The 18,391-nt window shown below is 45.0% G+C and overlaps 1 protein-coding gene across 1 annotated transcript; it reads left to right on the top strand.

The window, feature by feature from the left end:
• The first annotated feature begins 294 nt into the window (after positions 1-294).
• On the top strand, positions 295-16,449 carry KLHL42 (kelch like family member 42). Its single transcript, XM_036253224.1, has 3 exons — positions 295-1,233; positions 10,978-11,171; positions 15,982-16,449. The coding sequence occupies exons 1-3, from the start codon at positions 362-364 to the stop codon at positions 16,431-16,433; spliced, it is 1,518 nt and encodes a 505-aa protein (XP_036109117.1). The 5' UTR covers positions 295-361; the 3' UTR covers positions 16,434-16,449.
• The last annotated feature ends 1,942 nt before the right edge of the window (positions 16,450-18,391 follow it).

The raw sequence follows: 18,391 nt of genomic DNA on the forward strand, positions 1-18,391 counted from the left end.
CTGGATCCCCTCCCGGCTGACGCGGCCCGGGACAACCCGCGCGGACGACGGCCGCCTCCCGACGCCCGGCGCCGCCAGCCGGCCCTTTTTTGGCGCTGACCGGGACCAAAGGGGCAGGGGCGCCGCGCCGGGGAGCCAGACTGAGCCGCTGCGCTCCGGCCCGCTTGGAGGGGCTGCCTCGGGGGCGCCGCCGTGACCAGCTAGGCCGGGCGAGCAGGGCAGGGAGCGCGCGGCCCTTCGCCGGCCTCCTCCTCCGGGCGCCATCCCCCGGCGCGCCCAACCCGGAACCCGGCGAGCGCGGGGGCGGGGAGGCGAGCGCGCAGAGCTGGAGGGCCCCCCCGCGGCTCCCGGCCCCCCAGCCATGTCGGCCGAGGAGATGGTGCAGATCCGCCTGGAGGACCGCTGCTACCCGGTGAGCAAGAGGAAGCTCATCGAGCAGAGCGACTACTTCCGCGCCCTCTACCGCTCCGGCATGCGCGAGGCCCTGGGCCAGGAGGCCGGCGGCCCCGAGGTGCAGCAGCTGCGCGGCCTCAGCGCCCCGGGCCTGCGCCTGGTGCTGGACTTCATCAACGCCGGCGGGGCCCGCGAAGGCTGGCTCCTGGGCCCGCGGGCAGAGAAGGGCGGCGGGGCGGCCGAGGAGGAGGAGATGGACGAGGTGAGCCTGCTGTCCGAGCTGGTGGAAGCGGCCTCCTTCCTGCAGGTCACGTCCCTGCTGCAGCTGCTGCTGTCCCAGGTGCGGCTCACCAACTGCCTGGAGCTGTACCGCCTGGCGCAGGTGTACGGGCTGCCCGACCTGCAGGAGGCCTGCCTGCGCTTCATGGCCGTCCACTTCCACGAGGTGCTGTGCAAGCCTCAGTTCCATCTCCTGGTGTCTCCTGCTCCAGCCCCGGGGGATGTCAGCCTGAAGCAGAGGCTGAGGGAGGCCCGGATGACTGGGACTCCTGTCCTCGTGGCCCTGGGGGATTTCTTGGGGGGACCCCTGGCCCCCCACCCCTACCAGGGGGAGCCTCCGTCCATGCTCAGGTATGAGGAGATGACTGAACGTTGGTTCCCGCTGGCCAACAACCTTCCACCCGACCTGGTGAATGTCAGGGGTTATGGGTCTGCCATCCTGGACAACTACCTCTTCATAGTGGGCGGGTACAGGATCACCAGCCAGGAGATCTCCGCGGCGCACTCCTACAACCCCAGCACCAATGAGTGGCTCCAGGTGGCCTCCATGAACCAGAAGAGGTAAGCACCCGGCAGAGCTCTCTGCTCTCATCCATTCACTTACTAATTCATTCCCCTAATATTACTGAGCAGTCACAGGAGGTTGTGCTGAGGTGGGAAGGACATCTTAGGACTGTTGTTGGCCTTGACTCTGGCACCGTTCACAGAAGAAGAGGCACCAGTGAAGTCAACTAGCTGGGTAGTTTCCTTGCAGGTATTGTGTCTTTAGGCAAACTACTCTCTTTGCCTTTATCCCAGTGGGGGTGAAAATGTGGGTTCCCAGGATGCTTAAAACCATTCTTTAATTTGGCTTTTATTTTTACTTTTTTTTTTTTTTTTTTATGTTTTAGGCTCTGATCCTGATAATGATGACACATTGGGCAGTAACCTGTAACACTGGTTTTGGGGAATTTTTTGTTGTTGTTAATGACTTTGAAGCCTTCCACACTGGAGCACCAATCTCTGATCAGGAGATAATATTTAGGATTGTATTAGCATTACCTTTATAGGATTGTCTTTCTTACTTTTTATTCTCTCTTTTGAATCTTACTTCCTCCCCAAATCGTTATCATTATTGACCCAAAGCTTAAGCCTGGAAGTGGTCAACTACACTATTAGACTATTTCCACCCGCCCCAACCTTCTCCCTTCGCATCCTGCAGAATGCTCCCAATATGAACTTGGGTGACTTGAAGAAAGGAAGAGCAAAGAGGGGATTGGGGGAGGGACAGAGAAAGGAATCAGGAAAGGAGCAGGAAGAGTAAAGCAGATACAGGAAGGTGGTAGGAAATAAAGATGGTAGAGCCCAAGATGGCCCAGAGCTGTCCAGAATTGGGAGAAGAATCAACGTACTCTAAGCAAGGACAAGAATACCCTTTCCACCTGTATCCATCTCCAGCCTCACCATGCTTCCTTCCCTGAAGTGTGGAACAAGGAGTCAGGGTACTCACCACCTGTCAAAGAAAGTCTTAACGGGCATGGGGAAGCCATTACACATGTTTACTTCACTGGAGGGGCACCCCAGGCCAGGAGGGAACACTAGTTTTATTTCTGCTATAATATAAAGTTTATTTTGGTAAGTGTTCCTTTTTCTGATTATTAATATATAGGCCGAGAGGTATGGGTCAGTGGATTGAGCGTCATCCCATGGACTGAGAGGTCCCATTTTGATTCCCCATCAGGGCACATGCCTGGGTTTCAGGCTTGATCTCCAGGAGGGGGCATGTAGGAAGCAGCTGATCAATGTTCTTCACATCCATGTTTTTATCCCTCTCTCCCTAAAAATAAATACATAAAAACATATTTAAAAAAATAATATCTAGTTATTCTGGAAAACAGAAAAGAATAAAGAAGTAGAAAGACTATCACTGCTCCTTCCTTCCTAGAGTCAATAGCATCGACAGGTTAGCATATTTTCTTCCGGCCCCTTTTTAGTGCATTATTACACCGTTGAGATGATATGATAGTTAAAATTTGATATCAGGAGTGTTATTTTCAAACAAATTTTAGGAGCTTTACTTGAAACAACAAAGAAACTTTCAGTGGTTCTGAGTGGTGCCCAGATTAGGGCTGGAAGGCCCAGCAGGCTGTCTGTCACTCTGCACACGCGTCCCCAGCTACACAGCTCTCTCAACACCTCCAAAAATTTTTTTTGCTCTTGACAATTTCTTGGTAGTCTTTTCCCCCCCTCTAGGAATACCCTTTCTGCCCTCTTTGAGGAAAACAAAAACAGTATTCGTGTAATGCCTGAATACATGCTTAGAAAAATTACAAGTGACATGAAAAACTATTATAGAGTAAAAAGTCTATCTATAACCTGGTTGGTGTGGCTCAGTGGTTGAGTGTTGACCTATGTACCAAGAGGTTACTGGTTCGATTCCCAGTCAGGGCACATGCCTGGGTTTTGGGCTCTATCCCTGGTAGGGGGCGTGCAGGAGGCAGCCAATTAATGTTGATGCTTCTCTTTCATCAATGTTTCTATATCTCTCTCCCTCTAAAAAAAAATCAATAAAAAACATTAAAGAAGAAAAACGTCTATCTATAGACATACTTATATATTTAAATACATATTAATATTTATAAAATATAAGTGTATATTCATATATAAGTATGTTGATAGTGGTTAACAGGGAAAAATGAGTATCTATATGAGGTACATGTAGCGGTGTATATGTAACTTATACATGTATATTTTTACTCAAATTGATTAAGTTATGCTGATTATTTTAGCACTTGATATTTCCACTTAACATCACTGTATCTGACAGTTTTTTTTCTATATTAACAAACATAGCTCCACCTCACTCTTGTTAGTGGCTATGTAGTATTCCAGTTTATGGATGTACCATAATGTAATTAACTCTTTCCTTATTCATGAGCATTTACATTGTTTCTATTTGCCATTATAAATAATGCTACATTGAATGTCTAGGCATATGTGAGTTACTTCTATATGGCAAATTCCTGGAAACCCTGGATAGATGACTGATGTGAATGTCTCCGATTGAGAGATTATTCTTTTCATATGATTATCAGCCATTTGTATACTTTTGTAAGTGGCCTTTGCCAATTAAAAAAAATAATTGGCTTGTTTCTCTTTTACACATTTCTTTTATAAGTTATATTTATGTATGTAGAAATTACTCTCTTGTCTCATAGGTAATGTTACACATGTTATCCCCATCTTTATTTTATCATGAGGTTCAAAAGTGCCTAAAGTGACCAGAGATGTAAACTCCGAGTGGGATGAACTGGAGAGCTCCAGCCCCACCACAAGGGGGCTCCACCTCTCAACCACAGCTAGTTACTGTGTTGCCAAGTGGAAGTGAGAAATGGGGTTGCCAGTCATCTAGATATCCTGATTTCTTAAAAACGTTAGCAGCTTACTCCGTTTATAAAACAAATCAACAAAAACAAGAAAAACTTTGCAGTCCCAGTAAAGTACAGGCTCCAGTTTTGGACTTCAGGTTTATAATACATTCTTATATGAAGATATTTTCTTTTTTTTTTCTTCGTAGTTAAATTTTTAATATTTTCTATGAGCTTTTTATCTCACATAAGAAAGGATTAAACACATTAAGGATATATAAATACTCATCTATCTCATGATCTACTTTATAATTGTGCCTTTTTACATTTAGATCTGAATCTGTTTGGGATTTATTTTCATTTAGGTTGTAGTATGGGGGTATGACATGTTTTCTAAATGTCCCAAAAGCCTCAATCCTTCTCACTCTGATTTGCAAAACCAGTTATCATATCCTAATTTTCTTGTTTTCAAATCAGCAGATTGGATATTCCTGCATCAGTAACACATTTTATTTTCCTCACCTGAGGACATTTTTGCATTTATCTTCAGATAGAGCAGTAGGGAGAGAGGGAGGAAGAGAGAGAGAAAGACATCAGTGTCAGAGAGACACGTCGAGTGGTTGCCACCCGCACAACCCCAGCCGGGGCCAGGGACAAACTTCAACCAAGGTAGTGCCCTTAGCGGAAACTGAACCTGGGATTCTCTGGTCCGCGGGCCGACGCTCTAACCAGTGAGCCAAACCAGCCAGGGTAGTAACACATTTTAAATTTATGGTAGCTTGGTAATCTATGGGATGGGCAAAAGAGGTTTACAGTTGTGAGTGACATTCTTTTGACTGAATAAAGCTATTGTAATAATCATAACCTGCATGTCTTTTCCATATGAAAAGCTATAAACCTACTTTTGTTCACCCCATATTTTAGTGTCTGGTAGAACAAAGACCCCTTTGTTATGTTTGGTTTTATTTTAATTCTCTTGGCTATTTTTTGTACATCTCCTTCAGATAAGCTTTAGGATCAGCTTGTCAAGCCCTGTTGGGATTTTGATTAGGATTATGTAGTATTGATAGATTAACTTGGAGGAGGATTTGCAGTTTTGTAACACTTTACAGCTTGAAGAATGGTTTGTTTTTCAAGATATTTATTTAGGTCTTTTGGTCCTTCATGAAAGGTTTCTTTTATTATCTTTGTAGCATCTGTATATATTTTTTGTTAAGAGCAGTCTTAGTTATTTTCTAGTTATTTTTCCTACAAAGATACTTTTAAAATTATATTTCTGATTGGTTATTGATGCCATACTGAAGTTTGTACCTTTCTTCATCTCCCTCATCCTTTGACTCCAATCTGACATACTCTCACCCAGGCATCCCTTCCCGAACCCTCAGTTGGGTTCAAACGCTGTGTTCTAGCACACTCCCACTTTGAATTGAAATTTTTTGTTTATGTTTGTCTCTTTCCCTTCCAGTTGAGTCCAGTTACTTACTCAGTGCTTATGTATTCCTGCAGCTATGATGGTGTCCAAAAAATAATAGATGCATGCGATACATGGTTTGTTGAATTGTTCAATGTTATTGTAATAAAAGCCAATGTATAATTTTACATTTTTAAAAAAATGTAGCATTATAGTTAACAGTTTATTTATTTGTTTTTAATCCTTATCTGAGGATATTTTTCCATTTATCTTCAGATAGCGTGGGAGGGAGAATGAGAGAGAGAGAGAAACATTGATGTGAGAGAGACACATTGATTGGTTGCCTCCCGCACGACCCTGACCTGGGCCAGGAACCCAACTGCAAATGAGGCACATGCCCTTGACAGAATCAAACCTGCTACTCTTTGGTCCGCGGGCTGATGCTCCAACCGCTGAGCCAAACTAACCAGGGCTATGGTGAACAGTTTAATCTTGTAGCAGTCACCATAGTTATTTGGATTAGCTGAAAAATAATAACACTTAATTGAACATTTAATCTATGCTAGTTACTGGTCCTACTACTTTACATGTATTATCTCGCTTATTCTTCACAAGGGTTGTATTAGGCAGGTTCCCATTGTACCGAAGCAGAGCCCGAGGCATGGAAAGTGGAGTAGATTGCTCCAAGTGCGTACGAAGTATAGTCACGAAAATGTAAATATCCATTGCATCCAAATAACTATTTAGATTATTTATAGGTTATTATGGCTCATAGACTGGCAGTGACCATCTTCATGCAGATTTAAAAATTTTCCTTTTAAAAATTATTTTCTTCGTAGAAGTGGAGCATAGATATTTCATGGTGCTGTGCTTCGCGTGTGCCTCAGCCGCACCACAGCCTCTATGTCCAGCATTTTCCTTGTCACCATTGGATAAACAACAAGGAAGACATGGTTCCTGCCTGCAGGAATTTATACTGAGTTTCCACGATGAGACAAGTGAAAATGAAACCTGGTTGTTTCTGGCGAATGCATCCGACACGGGTTCCGGAAACACGGGGTGGGGGTGGGGGCTTAGAACCTTGAGTGAAAATGGCAGGTTTTACACAGCATTTCACATCCACTTTGATTCACTGCTTTCGGGATGTGTGGGTGCTGTTCTCCTTTGAAAAGGGGTCAGATGCAGAGCAGTCTGCTTTCCTCAGGCCGAACAGCATCATGGTCCCAGAGTCTTAAACCAGAGACATGCAAGAACCCTAGGATTAGGAGAATTTATAAAGCCCGTTGCTCCCTGGAGAACATGGTGCTAGATGACCGACAGTGGATAAAAACAATAAATGGTGAATGCTGTGCCCACACACTTGAAAGTGGCAGTGAGCACCCGCCACTCTTTGAGAGGGTGCTTGGGGTCCAGGTATGCAGCCCTGCCAGGGGTCTGAATGTGGATTGATCTCAGGAGTTGTTGGGACACAAGTCTTCGCATGTGAAAGCTTGTGCACCCGCCAAATTGCTTTCTCCTCGCTGTAATTAGCGGTAACTTGCAGAAATGGGCCGTCGTGGCCACAGTCGGCTCATTCATTGCTCTGTTTCTAAAGTTGCCTCTGGTCCCTTCCATTGCCCGCACTTTTGCTCTGAACTTGGAGTTGGGGGTGTCCCCCTGTTCCCCGTGTGAAGACGGCAAGGCTGAGAGAGACTGAACAGTCTCCAGGCCGAGATGGCATTAGTGTGATCAGACTTGACGGCTCCCTGCCATCTGGGCCGAAGTTTAGTATTTTAGAGCATTTCCCGAGTCCTGGAGCCAGAGGGAGAGTTTGTATTCTATGCCTACTGTTCCAGGAGCCAGAGAACAGTGTGGTAGGAGGAAGGCGATGGGCTGTTCATTGCCCCACTTGCCAGTATAATGTTGGCCAACAGTTTAAATTGCTTCGTGCACTGGACTTCCTCAGAAATAGTGGTAGGTAGAAGCCGTGACTACTTCTGTTTCCTCCCCTCTCCCCTTCCTGGTCCCTGGGGGAGGGAGGTTAGGACGTAGGGAAGTGGCAGAAAGTAGGCAGCAGAAGGCAGAGGGGACAGAAGGACCTGCATCGTCCACACACTGTACAGTCCTCTTCTGAGTGGTTGAGAAAGGACTTGAGAAAGGGTCTCGCCACTTTGCTCTAATTTTCACTGTAACAGTAACAAACTTCTGTGGAGCAGTTCACAGCCATGGTTTACATTTCTGGAGCTCTTACCCTGGGCAGTGTATTGTGGTCACTACTTTAGATGGCAATTCCATTTCATGCTCACAGCATCTCTGTGAGCTATTCTTGGTCCCATTTCCCCCAAGGGAAACTGAGGCTCAGGGAGGTGCACTCACATGCAGTCCCAGGGCCGGCACTGTCACGAGCTCCGTGCCTCCCGACGGTTGTAGGCGGCTGTTCACCGTCGATGTTTGCGCGCTGGTGTTTATCATGATTTATGTTACTTAGCTTTTAAGGATTTAAAGAGCTTTTTATTTCTTCTAAGTGAAGTAGAAATTAAATCATTGCATTTTTCTCACTTTCCTTTCTGCTTACTACAAGTAAGTCAAGTATGTAGCTACAGCAAATTACCTGGTTTTAAAAATTCGTCTTTTTGCCTCCTGAATGTATTATGTCAGGGATCAATATTAAGAAAAACACTGCAGAGATCATACTTTAAAAAATAATTGATAGCTTGAATTCATACCTTTACCGGTCAGGAAATGACGAGTGGAAGAATTATTTTCAGAAAGTTGGAAATGAGGCGGCAAACGGCAAGAGTTCATGGATGAGAGAGCACTTTGTACAGAATCCCAGAGCACATCTCGGCCATGAGAAACCGACCCTCCTGAAGCTGAGAAACTTAGACTTAGGGCATGCAGAAAAGCAGTCCCTCGCAGTGACCCGCTCCTGCAAGGGTCGCCCTTCCAGCTCTTCCTACGTGTGACATTGTGCTCTTTGTACCCCCACTTCACAGACAGGGAAGCTGGGGCTCAGTGACTGGGCCAAGGTCGCATAGCTGTTGAGCTGAGATTTCCCCGTACAAGCCTGGGCTCATAATCCTTAGCAGTATGCCTTTCCATTAAGTGGTCTGTTTTGGGGTTGCAGTTTCATCTGAACTCAAATTCGGTGTTGAAAAATGGTTCCCTTCTCTTCAAATGAATTCGAGCATGTTGGGGTCTGGAGAGATGGAATTTACTTTTAACCGCCTATTCATTCAGCCTCAAAAAGAAGCCCCTTACATGTTGGCTCAAGACAAATGATTATGCTGGATGAATACTAAGAACTGTTTTGATCTGACAAAATTTACTACCTGTGTTCCTATGGGTAACAAAAACAAATTGTGGGCTGGTAAAATTTAGTGCTTATTTACAAGCTTGATTTCCTTTGGTTCCCCAAATTTGCACACATAGAGAGGGCATCATGGTCAGATTTTAAGGACCATTGGCAGCAGGAAAGGTAAGCAACATGAACCAGGGACCCCCCAGTAACTGCCACCTCCGTGAGGTCTGTTGGCATGAAAAATTGAATGGCTGGCTGGGTTTAATGGACAGTATGGGCTTCTTGATGAAGAGTACTCTATTCACTCTCCCATTTGAAAAACAAAACTAAACTAATGCTTACTTAAGTATAAACATTACAAGCACCTTTAAAAATCTTAGTTTTTTTAGTAGGTGGCTATCACTCAGATGTGTTCTGGATCCTAATACATCAGTGTTGATTAAGCACCTTTTGGGAGATCAGGCATGGACTCTTGGTGCACTGATGTTGCTTCGTCCACCCTCTCATATACTTTGTTCATATGTAGTGTCTATTCCCCTTCTTTCTTGGGATATAGTTACTTTTGAAGAAATCATTGTGTTGGCGTTAGACCTGGTCTCTAAATTCACCTGGTCCAGCCTCTTTATTTCATACACTAGAAAATGGAGAAGTTATAATGCTACCATCTTATCTCTGTGGAGTACTTTCTGGTAAACTGTTTGCTACTCTAATTGTCTCAACCACCCTGTGCTGGGTATTATCCCCATGCAGAGATGAGCAAGTGAAGGGGTGGGCCCAGCTCAGGTGGCTGGTTATCAGCAGAGCTGGGACAAAACCTGGGTGTCCTGACTTGTGCCCCAGGTCTTTCTGTTGCATCGTGTGCCGCTCACACTATTTACACTTGAGACTGTTGCACGTATCACGGGAGACTGACCCAGCACTTACAGATGTTCATCCTTCCTGGCCTCAGGGAGCCATAATCCCCATGTGCCACTATGAAACCAATTTTGTCTTTCTTTTTTTTTATTTTGTTTTCTTTATTGATTTTAGAGAAAGAGGAAAGGAGAGGGAGAGAGAGAGAGAGAGAGACAGACACATCGATGAGAGAGAACACCAATTGGCCGCCTCTTGCGTGCCCTCACTGGGGATTTGGCCCACAACCTGGGCATGTGCCCTGACCCAGAATCAAACTGGCAATCTCTTGGTGCATGGGTCGATGCTCAACCACTGAGCCACACTGGCCGGGTTAATTTTGTCTTATCAATTTAAAAATCATGAGACTTTTATCTAGTGTCTGAAGCCTATGAGCAGCAGTGTTTAATTCTATTACTGAATATGGAGCTTGAAACCATGTAGTTCTCTTTTTAAAAATTATTTAATATTATGCTAGGCGAGCACTTGTTGATATAAGTATTTGTTGAGTTAATATGTACAAGTACCCTAAGAATGCTGGATTAAAGTATTTTTAATCACACCTGGCTGGTGTGGCTCAGTGGTTGAGTACTGAACCATGTACCAAAAGGTCATCAATTTGATTCCCAGTCAGGGCACACGCGTAGGTTACGGACTTCATCCCCAGTGAGGGGCATGCAGGAGGCAGCCGATCAATGTCTCTCTCTCATTGATGTTTCTATCTCTCCATTCCCCTCGCTCTGAAAATCAATAAAAACATATTTTAAAAAGTTAAAAAAAATATTTTTAATCTGTTAAGTGCTTACTTGCCCACCTTACCTGTTAGGAAGCTCCATATAAGATGCCCTCCTATGGAGGAGGAATAGGGTCTCTCTGAACCACCCTTTAGCGAGCACATTTTGCATATGCTTCTCTGTGCACACAGTGTTAGTGTGCACCTAGGATGGTGCTTACCCAGTGGTAGGGAGAATTGGATAAACATGCTGAATGGAGAGAGACAAGGGAGTGGGGTGAGTGCTTTTCTCCCGTACACTTGTCTCGCTCCTGAAAAGAAGGCATCGAGTTTAGTCTGTACAAAGTGTCTTTGGTTCTGATGTAACACTAAGCAAGATCAGTTCTTGTTTATTGAATTGCTTATCTTCAATTGCTAAAGTTTGGAGAATGCACCATTCTTGTCGACTTTTGGGGACAAGAGTGAAATTTGAGATGCCATTTGGTTGTTCCTCTGTCTCCAGGCAGAATGGACCAACCAGGAGAGCAAATTTTCTTCAGCTGTCCAACAGATTTCACGCTCTGCTTGGCAGTTCATGCCATCGTCTCATTTGTTAACAATCGAAAGAACTGACTTTGTGGACTGACTTTGTTCTGTCTTTCAGGTCTAACTTCAAACTTGTGGCCGTTAATTCCAAACTCTATGCCATTGGTGGGCAGGCCGTTTCCAATGTGGAGTGTTACAATCCTGAGCAGGATGCGTGGAATTTTGTGGCACCCTTACCAAATCCTCTGGCCGAGTTCTCTGCATGTGAGTGTAAGGGGAGAATTTACGTCATTGGAGGATATACAACCAGAGGTAAGTGGTCCTCTTAATGTCCGCTTCTGCAGCCTGGGGAAGGGCAGAGGCAGCCAGAGGAAACACTCCAGAGTACACAAGTGTGATTTTGTGCATTACGTACTGTATGTTTACACATCTGGAAGGAAGTGAGTCCTGTGTGTCGGGTGGTTTGGACAGGAGGGGCCTTTGATGCCTTTGTGTGAGCAAGAAAACTGAATGGGGCAGGGAGGGCTATGAGGAAAATAGGTATTTGCTTTCTTCTCTGGAAAGCCAGCCGTCTAGTCGAGTCTGTCATTTATGACTTGGCCGGGTAATTCCCATCCTCCTTCAAACACACACGAATCCTCCCCATCCAGCCCTGTGGAGCGCCGTGCCAGGCATCCGTGCAGATTTGTGTTTTCATTTTCCTCCTTCTTGAACACAAACATATGAGCTATAGATTCTGAAACTCAGCTGTAGGCTGCTGTTCACATACCACAGGCGGAGCAAGATCATGATTTGAGAAGACTCTTTTCTGACCCGTGGTGGGAGGTGGTTGTGCTCTTTATTGAACTGTACATGTGTGTTTTTCGCATTCTTGGTGGGCATTTTATAGTTAATAATATGAAGATAAAAAGTTTCTCCAGCAGGTTTTATATTGCTCTTCTTAGTAGGAAGCCACTCACTGGTTACTGGCAGCAAACGGCTTGGCTGTGGTGAGAAAGGCAGTGGTGGACCACCAGGAAGAGATGCCCATGGAAAGCGGTTGTTTCCAAGTTATCTCCTGGCCAAGGACATTTATTTCTTCATTGGTTCTATCTGACTGTACAAGTCCAGAACTTACAGAAAAGGAGTAACTGGACTCAGGACTTTTAGCCACATTGAAGTAGCAGAGTTACCACTGTATTTGACATGATGAGATCCCCTTTCCCTCCTCTGTGGTACCACATGGGCAGGACAGAGCTCTCCGGCCCTGGCTGGTGACCGGCATCGAGAAGTGATGCTGATGGCCCACTAAGCTGCATGCGACTGTAGGTAACTTTCAAAGGACAGAAATCTCCATGCTAATACAAGCGTAGGTGACAGTTGTTCTTGCCGTAACTAAGTGTGTCCTGTGGGGATTTATGTTAGAGGAAGAAGTTGAATATGTGTTTTGTGAGCATCTGATTTACTTGTTTGCTTTTTTTTTTCATGACAGTAAAAGGTTTTGATTAATTCTTCTTAGTTGCTTTGGTGGGGAGGGTGGAAGGTGCTGTTTCAGTTTTCCGTGGCTGATTTGACCAGTGACCACAAACCTGGGGGCCTAGAACAACGGAGATGTTTTCTCATAGTTCTGGAGAGCAGAAGTCCTAAAGCTGGTGTCAGCAGGGCCTCGCTCCCTCAGGGCCTCTAGGGGAGACCCTTTCTCCAGCTGCCACACACACACACACACACACACATACACACACACACACACACGTGTACAGCTCTGGGGCTCCAGGTGGACCTTGGCTCGTGGCTGCATAACACGAATCTCTGCCTTTGTTTCCACATGTCTTCTCCTCTGAGCGTCCGTGTCTTGTCCGCTTCTGTCTCATAGGGACACCCTTATTGATTGAGACCCACCTGGGTAATCCAGGATGGTCTGCAGAGACCCTTCCTCCAAATAAGGTCACATTGAAAGGTTCTGGGGTTAGGAGGCGGGCATCGTTTTCATTTAAAAAAAATTTTTTTTTATCCTCACCCAAGGACATTTTTTTGTTTTTTTTTGTTCAGATAGAGTGGGAGGGAGAGAGAGGAAGAGAGAGAGAGACATGTGAAAGGGACACATCAAGTGGTTGTCACCCACACGACCCAACCAGGGCCTGGGACAAACTCAACCGAGGTACATGCCCTTAGTGGGAACCGAACCCTGGTCTCTTTGGAGCGTAGGTCGACGCCCTAACCGCTGAGCCAAACTGGCCAGGGCAGTGGCGTTGTTTTCTGAGGGCCGTCATTCAGCTCCTTACTGGTGGTGTGTGTGTTCGTGCATTTGAGGAGAGGCAGTGGCAAGGAGCAGCGTGTGGGAAACTGACCTTTTTTTGCTCACATTTTCTTCATTTGTGGAGCGATTCCCGGTGTCCCTCCCTAGCGACTCTCCATTGAAGATAAGATAATTACCAGATTTTCCTTTATAAACCATTGGGGGAAGAAATGAGACCTGGCACTCAATTCCTTTATCTTCAACATTGGAGTTGAGGCTGCGGTGGTTCACGTTATATGCTTAACTAAACCACAGCCTCAGAAAAATTTCTGTGTGTGTACATGTGCTCGTGTGCATGCGTGTCTTTTCTCCCAGGAAAGTAAGTACCGCTGTTTACTTGCGAACCTTTCCGAGAATTCTGATTCCTGCCTAGATCTTGTGACACACACGCACCCAGTGGGCTGACCCAGGTACGCGTATCCCTTGGCGTCTCCCCTCAGTAGGAGCTGTGAAGCGGAGGCGGGCAGCACTGGGACCCAGAGCCCTCCGCTGGTAGATGGCCTGGTGTTTCCATGACCCGGCTGACTCAGTGTTCTTTAGATTTGACCTGGAAAATTCTTGCTTGTGTGTTTTCTAGTTTTAAAAGCCACTACTAATGTACCTTTTTCACTTGGGCCACCCACTGTGATTCCTGTCCCCGGTTCCCCAAGCCAAATACTCATGATGGGGTGGCTGGGCGATGTGGATGGATGGCTGTTTGTGTGAGTGTTGGAAATGAGTTTTCTAAGACGAGAGGGCAGGGCGGCGGCTGGTGCTCTGAAGCTGCCCCCTCCGCTGCTTAGGCTCGTCCCAGCTCTTCCTAGTAGTTCTGTGGACTTAAAACAAATCATAATTGTTATGAAAAAAATTTTCAGGCTTAAAATTGGGTTCCTAGCCTGCCGACTTCTTAAGTTAGGTGAGACTTTTAAAATTCAATAAGTTATAGTTCACAGTTTTTATGATAGCTATTTGATTATTATAATTCTGTGGCAGGCACTGAAGAATTTTTTAAAGATTCATTAGAAAGTAATAGTAACCACTAAAGGAAAGAAGAGCAGTTGGTTAAACTTCAGAATCAACTGTAAATGTAAAAGCGAAAAGATCATTCCTCCCACTCAAACCACCTCATCATGGTTTGAGCCCTTGTTGGGCGAAGAGAGAAAACATTTGCAGAAGACCTGGAAAGACCTTCAGACCTGGAACTGAGAAATACATTGAAGCTTCCCTAGAATAAGTCCTTTATTCGTGCAGCGGGAAGACGGGTTATTAAGGAGCACATTTTGATAGATTAACAACCAAACTAACTCCCTTGGGCTGTCTCCTAGAAAAAGCATGAGCACAATCACTGCAATAACAAGGAATACAGGGAGGTACAGGTGTGGGTGGGAGACAGGAGGACAGTTCTCCAAAGCGATCCCAATTCTGAAATGTCTGCAGGTCGGGGCACGTGCACACATAGGGCTAGTCTCCTTCCTGCCCCCTCTGTGCCCCCTTAGGCGGCACTTGTCTTGGTCCCGGACATGGTGGTGGGGCTCTTGACTCGTTCCTGTGTGTGGCGGGTCCTTCTGTCCAGGAGGAGGGGCTGCTCCCACCCACTTTGCAGCCATCAGAATGCTGTACGCTCAGTTGAGCTTGCAGTCATTCCCAAGCCGAGCTTACACTGATAGACTGCGTTGTTTCTTTAAAACAACAACAAACACAAAATTCATTCTTTCTAACCCCCATGAGGCTAAAATAGTCTATTTATTTGTTCCTAGAGGAGAAAAGAAAAGGGGGGGAGGAAAGAAAGAAAATGAAACTAGACATATATTTTTATTATTATTTTAATCCTCAGCTGAGGATAGGCTTAGAGAGAGGAAGGGAGGAAGTTATATCTATATCTATCTATTTATACACACACACACACAGAGAGAGAGAGAGAAACAGAAAGAGACAGAGAGAAACACATCGATATGAGAGAGAGACATCAATCAGTTGTCTTCCGTAGGCTCCTCTGACTAGGGATCAAACCTGCAACCCAGGCATGTGCCCTGACCAGGAATCGAACTGGCAGCCTTTCGGCGCACAGGATGACACTCAGCCATCTGAGCCACTCCAGCTGAGTGAAACTAGATATTTTAAATTTCACAAGCATTTTTCAAAAAGAGAGTAGGCAACGTTTTCCCTTAGAATGGCTAATAAGTCAAAGCAGTGTCCGAGCAAGCGGTCTTTCCTCTGTCTGACTTTATCCACACAAGGACTGTCTCCTTGAAATGGGCCAGGGAGAGGGGAGGGCCTTTGTTAGTGCGTCTCTGGTGTTCCATTTGGGAAATAGACTTGCCCAAGTGATTCTAGGGCTCGAAGGCCAGAGGTGAGACTTGCAGTTCCTACACTTCTCTTGACTTGCAACTTTGTGTCCTTTCCTGAAAATCCTGCTTGGCTCACTTGCCTGGTTTTGTAGACTCCATTGTCAAGAATCCATGCTCTTGGCGCTCAGCCTGTCATCCGTGCTAAGTAGTCAGTAGTCTGTAGGTATCGATGCAGTTTCTGAGGCTCTGATTCTTTTTACATCGATGGGCCTGGTGATTCTAGAAGGTGTAAGGGTGCTTGGGGGTGGGGTGGGAATGTGCCCAGATCACAGCTGCTCATCTCTCGGGCTGGATTCCGAGAGCCTCCCAAGGTGGGGACAGGCGTGAATGCGAAGTCAGTGGGGATGATTCTAGATCGATCTCCCAGCCATTTACAGACCTGTTTCCCAGCCTCTCTCTTCTGAAAGAGCTTGCCTGTGCGTACCGCCTCATTCAGGGGCGGCAGACTGCTGTATGCAGCCTAGGCCGTGGGCGGTGTTGCTGCGGCCGTGTCGTCATGTGGCTTCTTTTCCTGTTTCAGACCGGAACATGAACATTTTGCAGTACTGTCCCTCTTCCGACATCTGGACACTCTTCGAAACGTGTGACGTCCACATTCGCAAGCAGCAGATGGTGTCTGTCGAGGAGACCATCTACATCGTGGGGGGCTGTCTCCATGAACTGGGGCCCAACCGGAGGAGCAGCCAGAGTGAGGACATGCTCACGGTGCAGTCCTACAACACTGTCACCCGGCAGTGGCTCTACCTCAAGGAGAACACTTCCAAATCGGGTCTGAACTTGACTTGTGCGCTTCACAACGATGGCATCTACATCATGAGCAGAGACGTGACCCTCTCCACCAGCTTGGAGCACCGGGTTTTCCTCAAGTACAACATCTTTTCAGATAGTTGGGAAGCATTTAGGCGTTTTCCAGCCTTTGGACATAACTTGCTGGTTTCCTCTCTTTATCTGCCCAATAAAACAGAATCATGACTGAATTGACTTAGTATTTAAAAGAAACCTGGTTCAAGACAAAAAATGTAGTGTCCCATTCCAAGAGAGACTGACTGCTAAAGGGAAAATGTGGGTTAAAGTAGGTCAGATATACAACAGCTGTAAATAAGCTTACTTGAACTAATTACTTGAAAACTTGTGGAGAAAAGAGACCAATTTTATTATTTTTTTTTAGTTTTTGGTTTTTAAATTATGGGAGCAAATCCATGATCATGTTTTCATCCAAATACGATACCCTTAGGTCAATGACTAAAACTGATCATTGAAGAAGATTGATTCATCATTTTTGCTTAGTAAAGGGCCAAAGTCAATAATTGGTGTGAATGGTAAAGATGATTTAAAAATTTTTTATTTAGGTCACTTGAAACATGATTAATACTGTAAGTGAAAGTTTGTTTTTTATTCATTTACTTGACAAACATTTATATGAACACTTACTCTCCCCACCTCTACCCCAGTTATACCCACCCATACGTCTAGTGTGTTTCGGTTCTATGTTCAGATACTTTATTTGCACACCACCTCCCAGGGAACGTACAAGGTTGGAGCCTACAGTGGAGCCTTGCAGGCATCCGGCTCTCCCCGCCCCCCCCAAAACTTGCATACAAACAGTCTCAGCTATTTTTGCAGTCTTTTTTGCAATTTTGAATGCTGAATAAATAGGCAGATATAACCATTTCATTTACATGGAGATTGCAGTTTATGTGGTCAGATGAGTTGCATTGCTTATTGTTTAAAAGAAGATATATTGTTTAAATATATAACATATATGTTAAATTGAGTCTTTAAATTCAGAAGGGAAGGAAAGGAAATACCAAATAGGAAAAACAATTGCCTTTCAGAGTTAACTTTTATTGAATGTATTTGACTTATTTTTTTAAGGTTGGAAAAATAACCTTATCAAGCATCTTTCTCATTTAATTTTAGCCTTTTAATCCGTGCTTTGCTTGTGTGGGTAAGGTGAGGGTAGCTGCGAACCGCTTGCGCCAGAGACGGGAAGACGCTCTTGTCGAACTGGAATGGCATCCGGTGCGGTTTCCCAAGTGAGGTCAGGAGCTCTGCTCGCCTTGCGTGAAATCAAGTGGAGCCCAGTTCAAGCAGTTGTTTGCTCTCAGTAAGTCTGTTAACAGTGGATAGAAGCTTCTGCAAATCATAGATCAGCATTTCTTTAAAAACATGCACGCCTACTTACAGAAGTTTCATTTTGATTGAAAAACACTCTCTAAAATTCTCTGATCTCTGGTAATAGAATCAGTTCAACTGTGTGCTGGATTCCACCCTAACATTCCAGTTACAGTGGCCTCACTTTAAGAAAGTCCCATGGAAAAACAGACACTCCCATGACAAATTCGGGCGTTAGCAGCACTCGCCGAGGGCCTCCTGTGTGCGTGTGTGGCCTAGAGGAGTCGAGTGCTTCCGTCTGTCGGTCTCTGCAGTCATGGCCTCCGGGCATATTTAAAGTAAGGGTCTGGTTCTAAACATTGTATTTGCATACTTTTCAGGAATGTTACTAGGTAGAATGGGGTGAGCCTTTATTGTGGACATGGAGACAGATCTTTGTATCTTGTCACCAACTAATCTTATTAGTACTCTCGGTAGAACACTATTTAAGGGTTTCTAAGCCATATCCATTTATTCTCAGATACTTAGCCTTTTAAAACAAAAACAAACAAACAAACAAACAAAAAACTCTGAGCTGAAATCTTCCTGGGAATGGTACTTTAATAATAGGTTTATATTAATTTATATTCATGATAGAATTGAATTTCTAGTGACCTATAATTTCACTACATGTATTTAAAAACCTAATTTATTTTAGATAGTGTTAATTTCTATTGCTACAGAGCTTAACTTTTTAAAGGCTTAACATTATATATTCAGAAGATTCTAGCCAGTTGAATTAGTTCTGGACAAGCAATTGGAGATTAGCTTATAAA

The sequence above is a fragment of the Molossus molossus genome, unplaced genomic scaffold, assembly GCF_014108415.1.
Source record: "Molossus molossus isolate mMolMol1 unplaced genomic scaffold, mMolMol1.p scaffold_m16_p_10, whole genome shotgun sequence".
In the NCBI taxonomy this organism is placed as follows: Eukaryota; Metazoa; Chordata; class Mammalia; order Chiroptera; family Molossidae; genus Molossus; species Molossus molossus.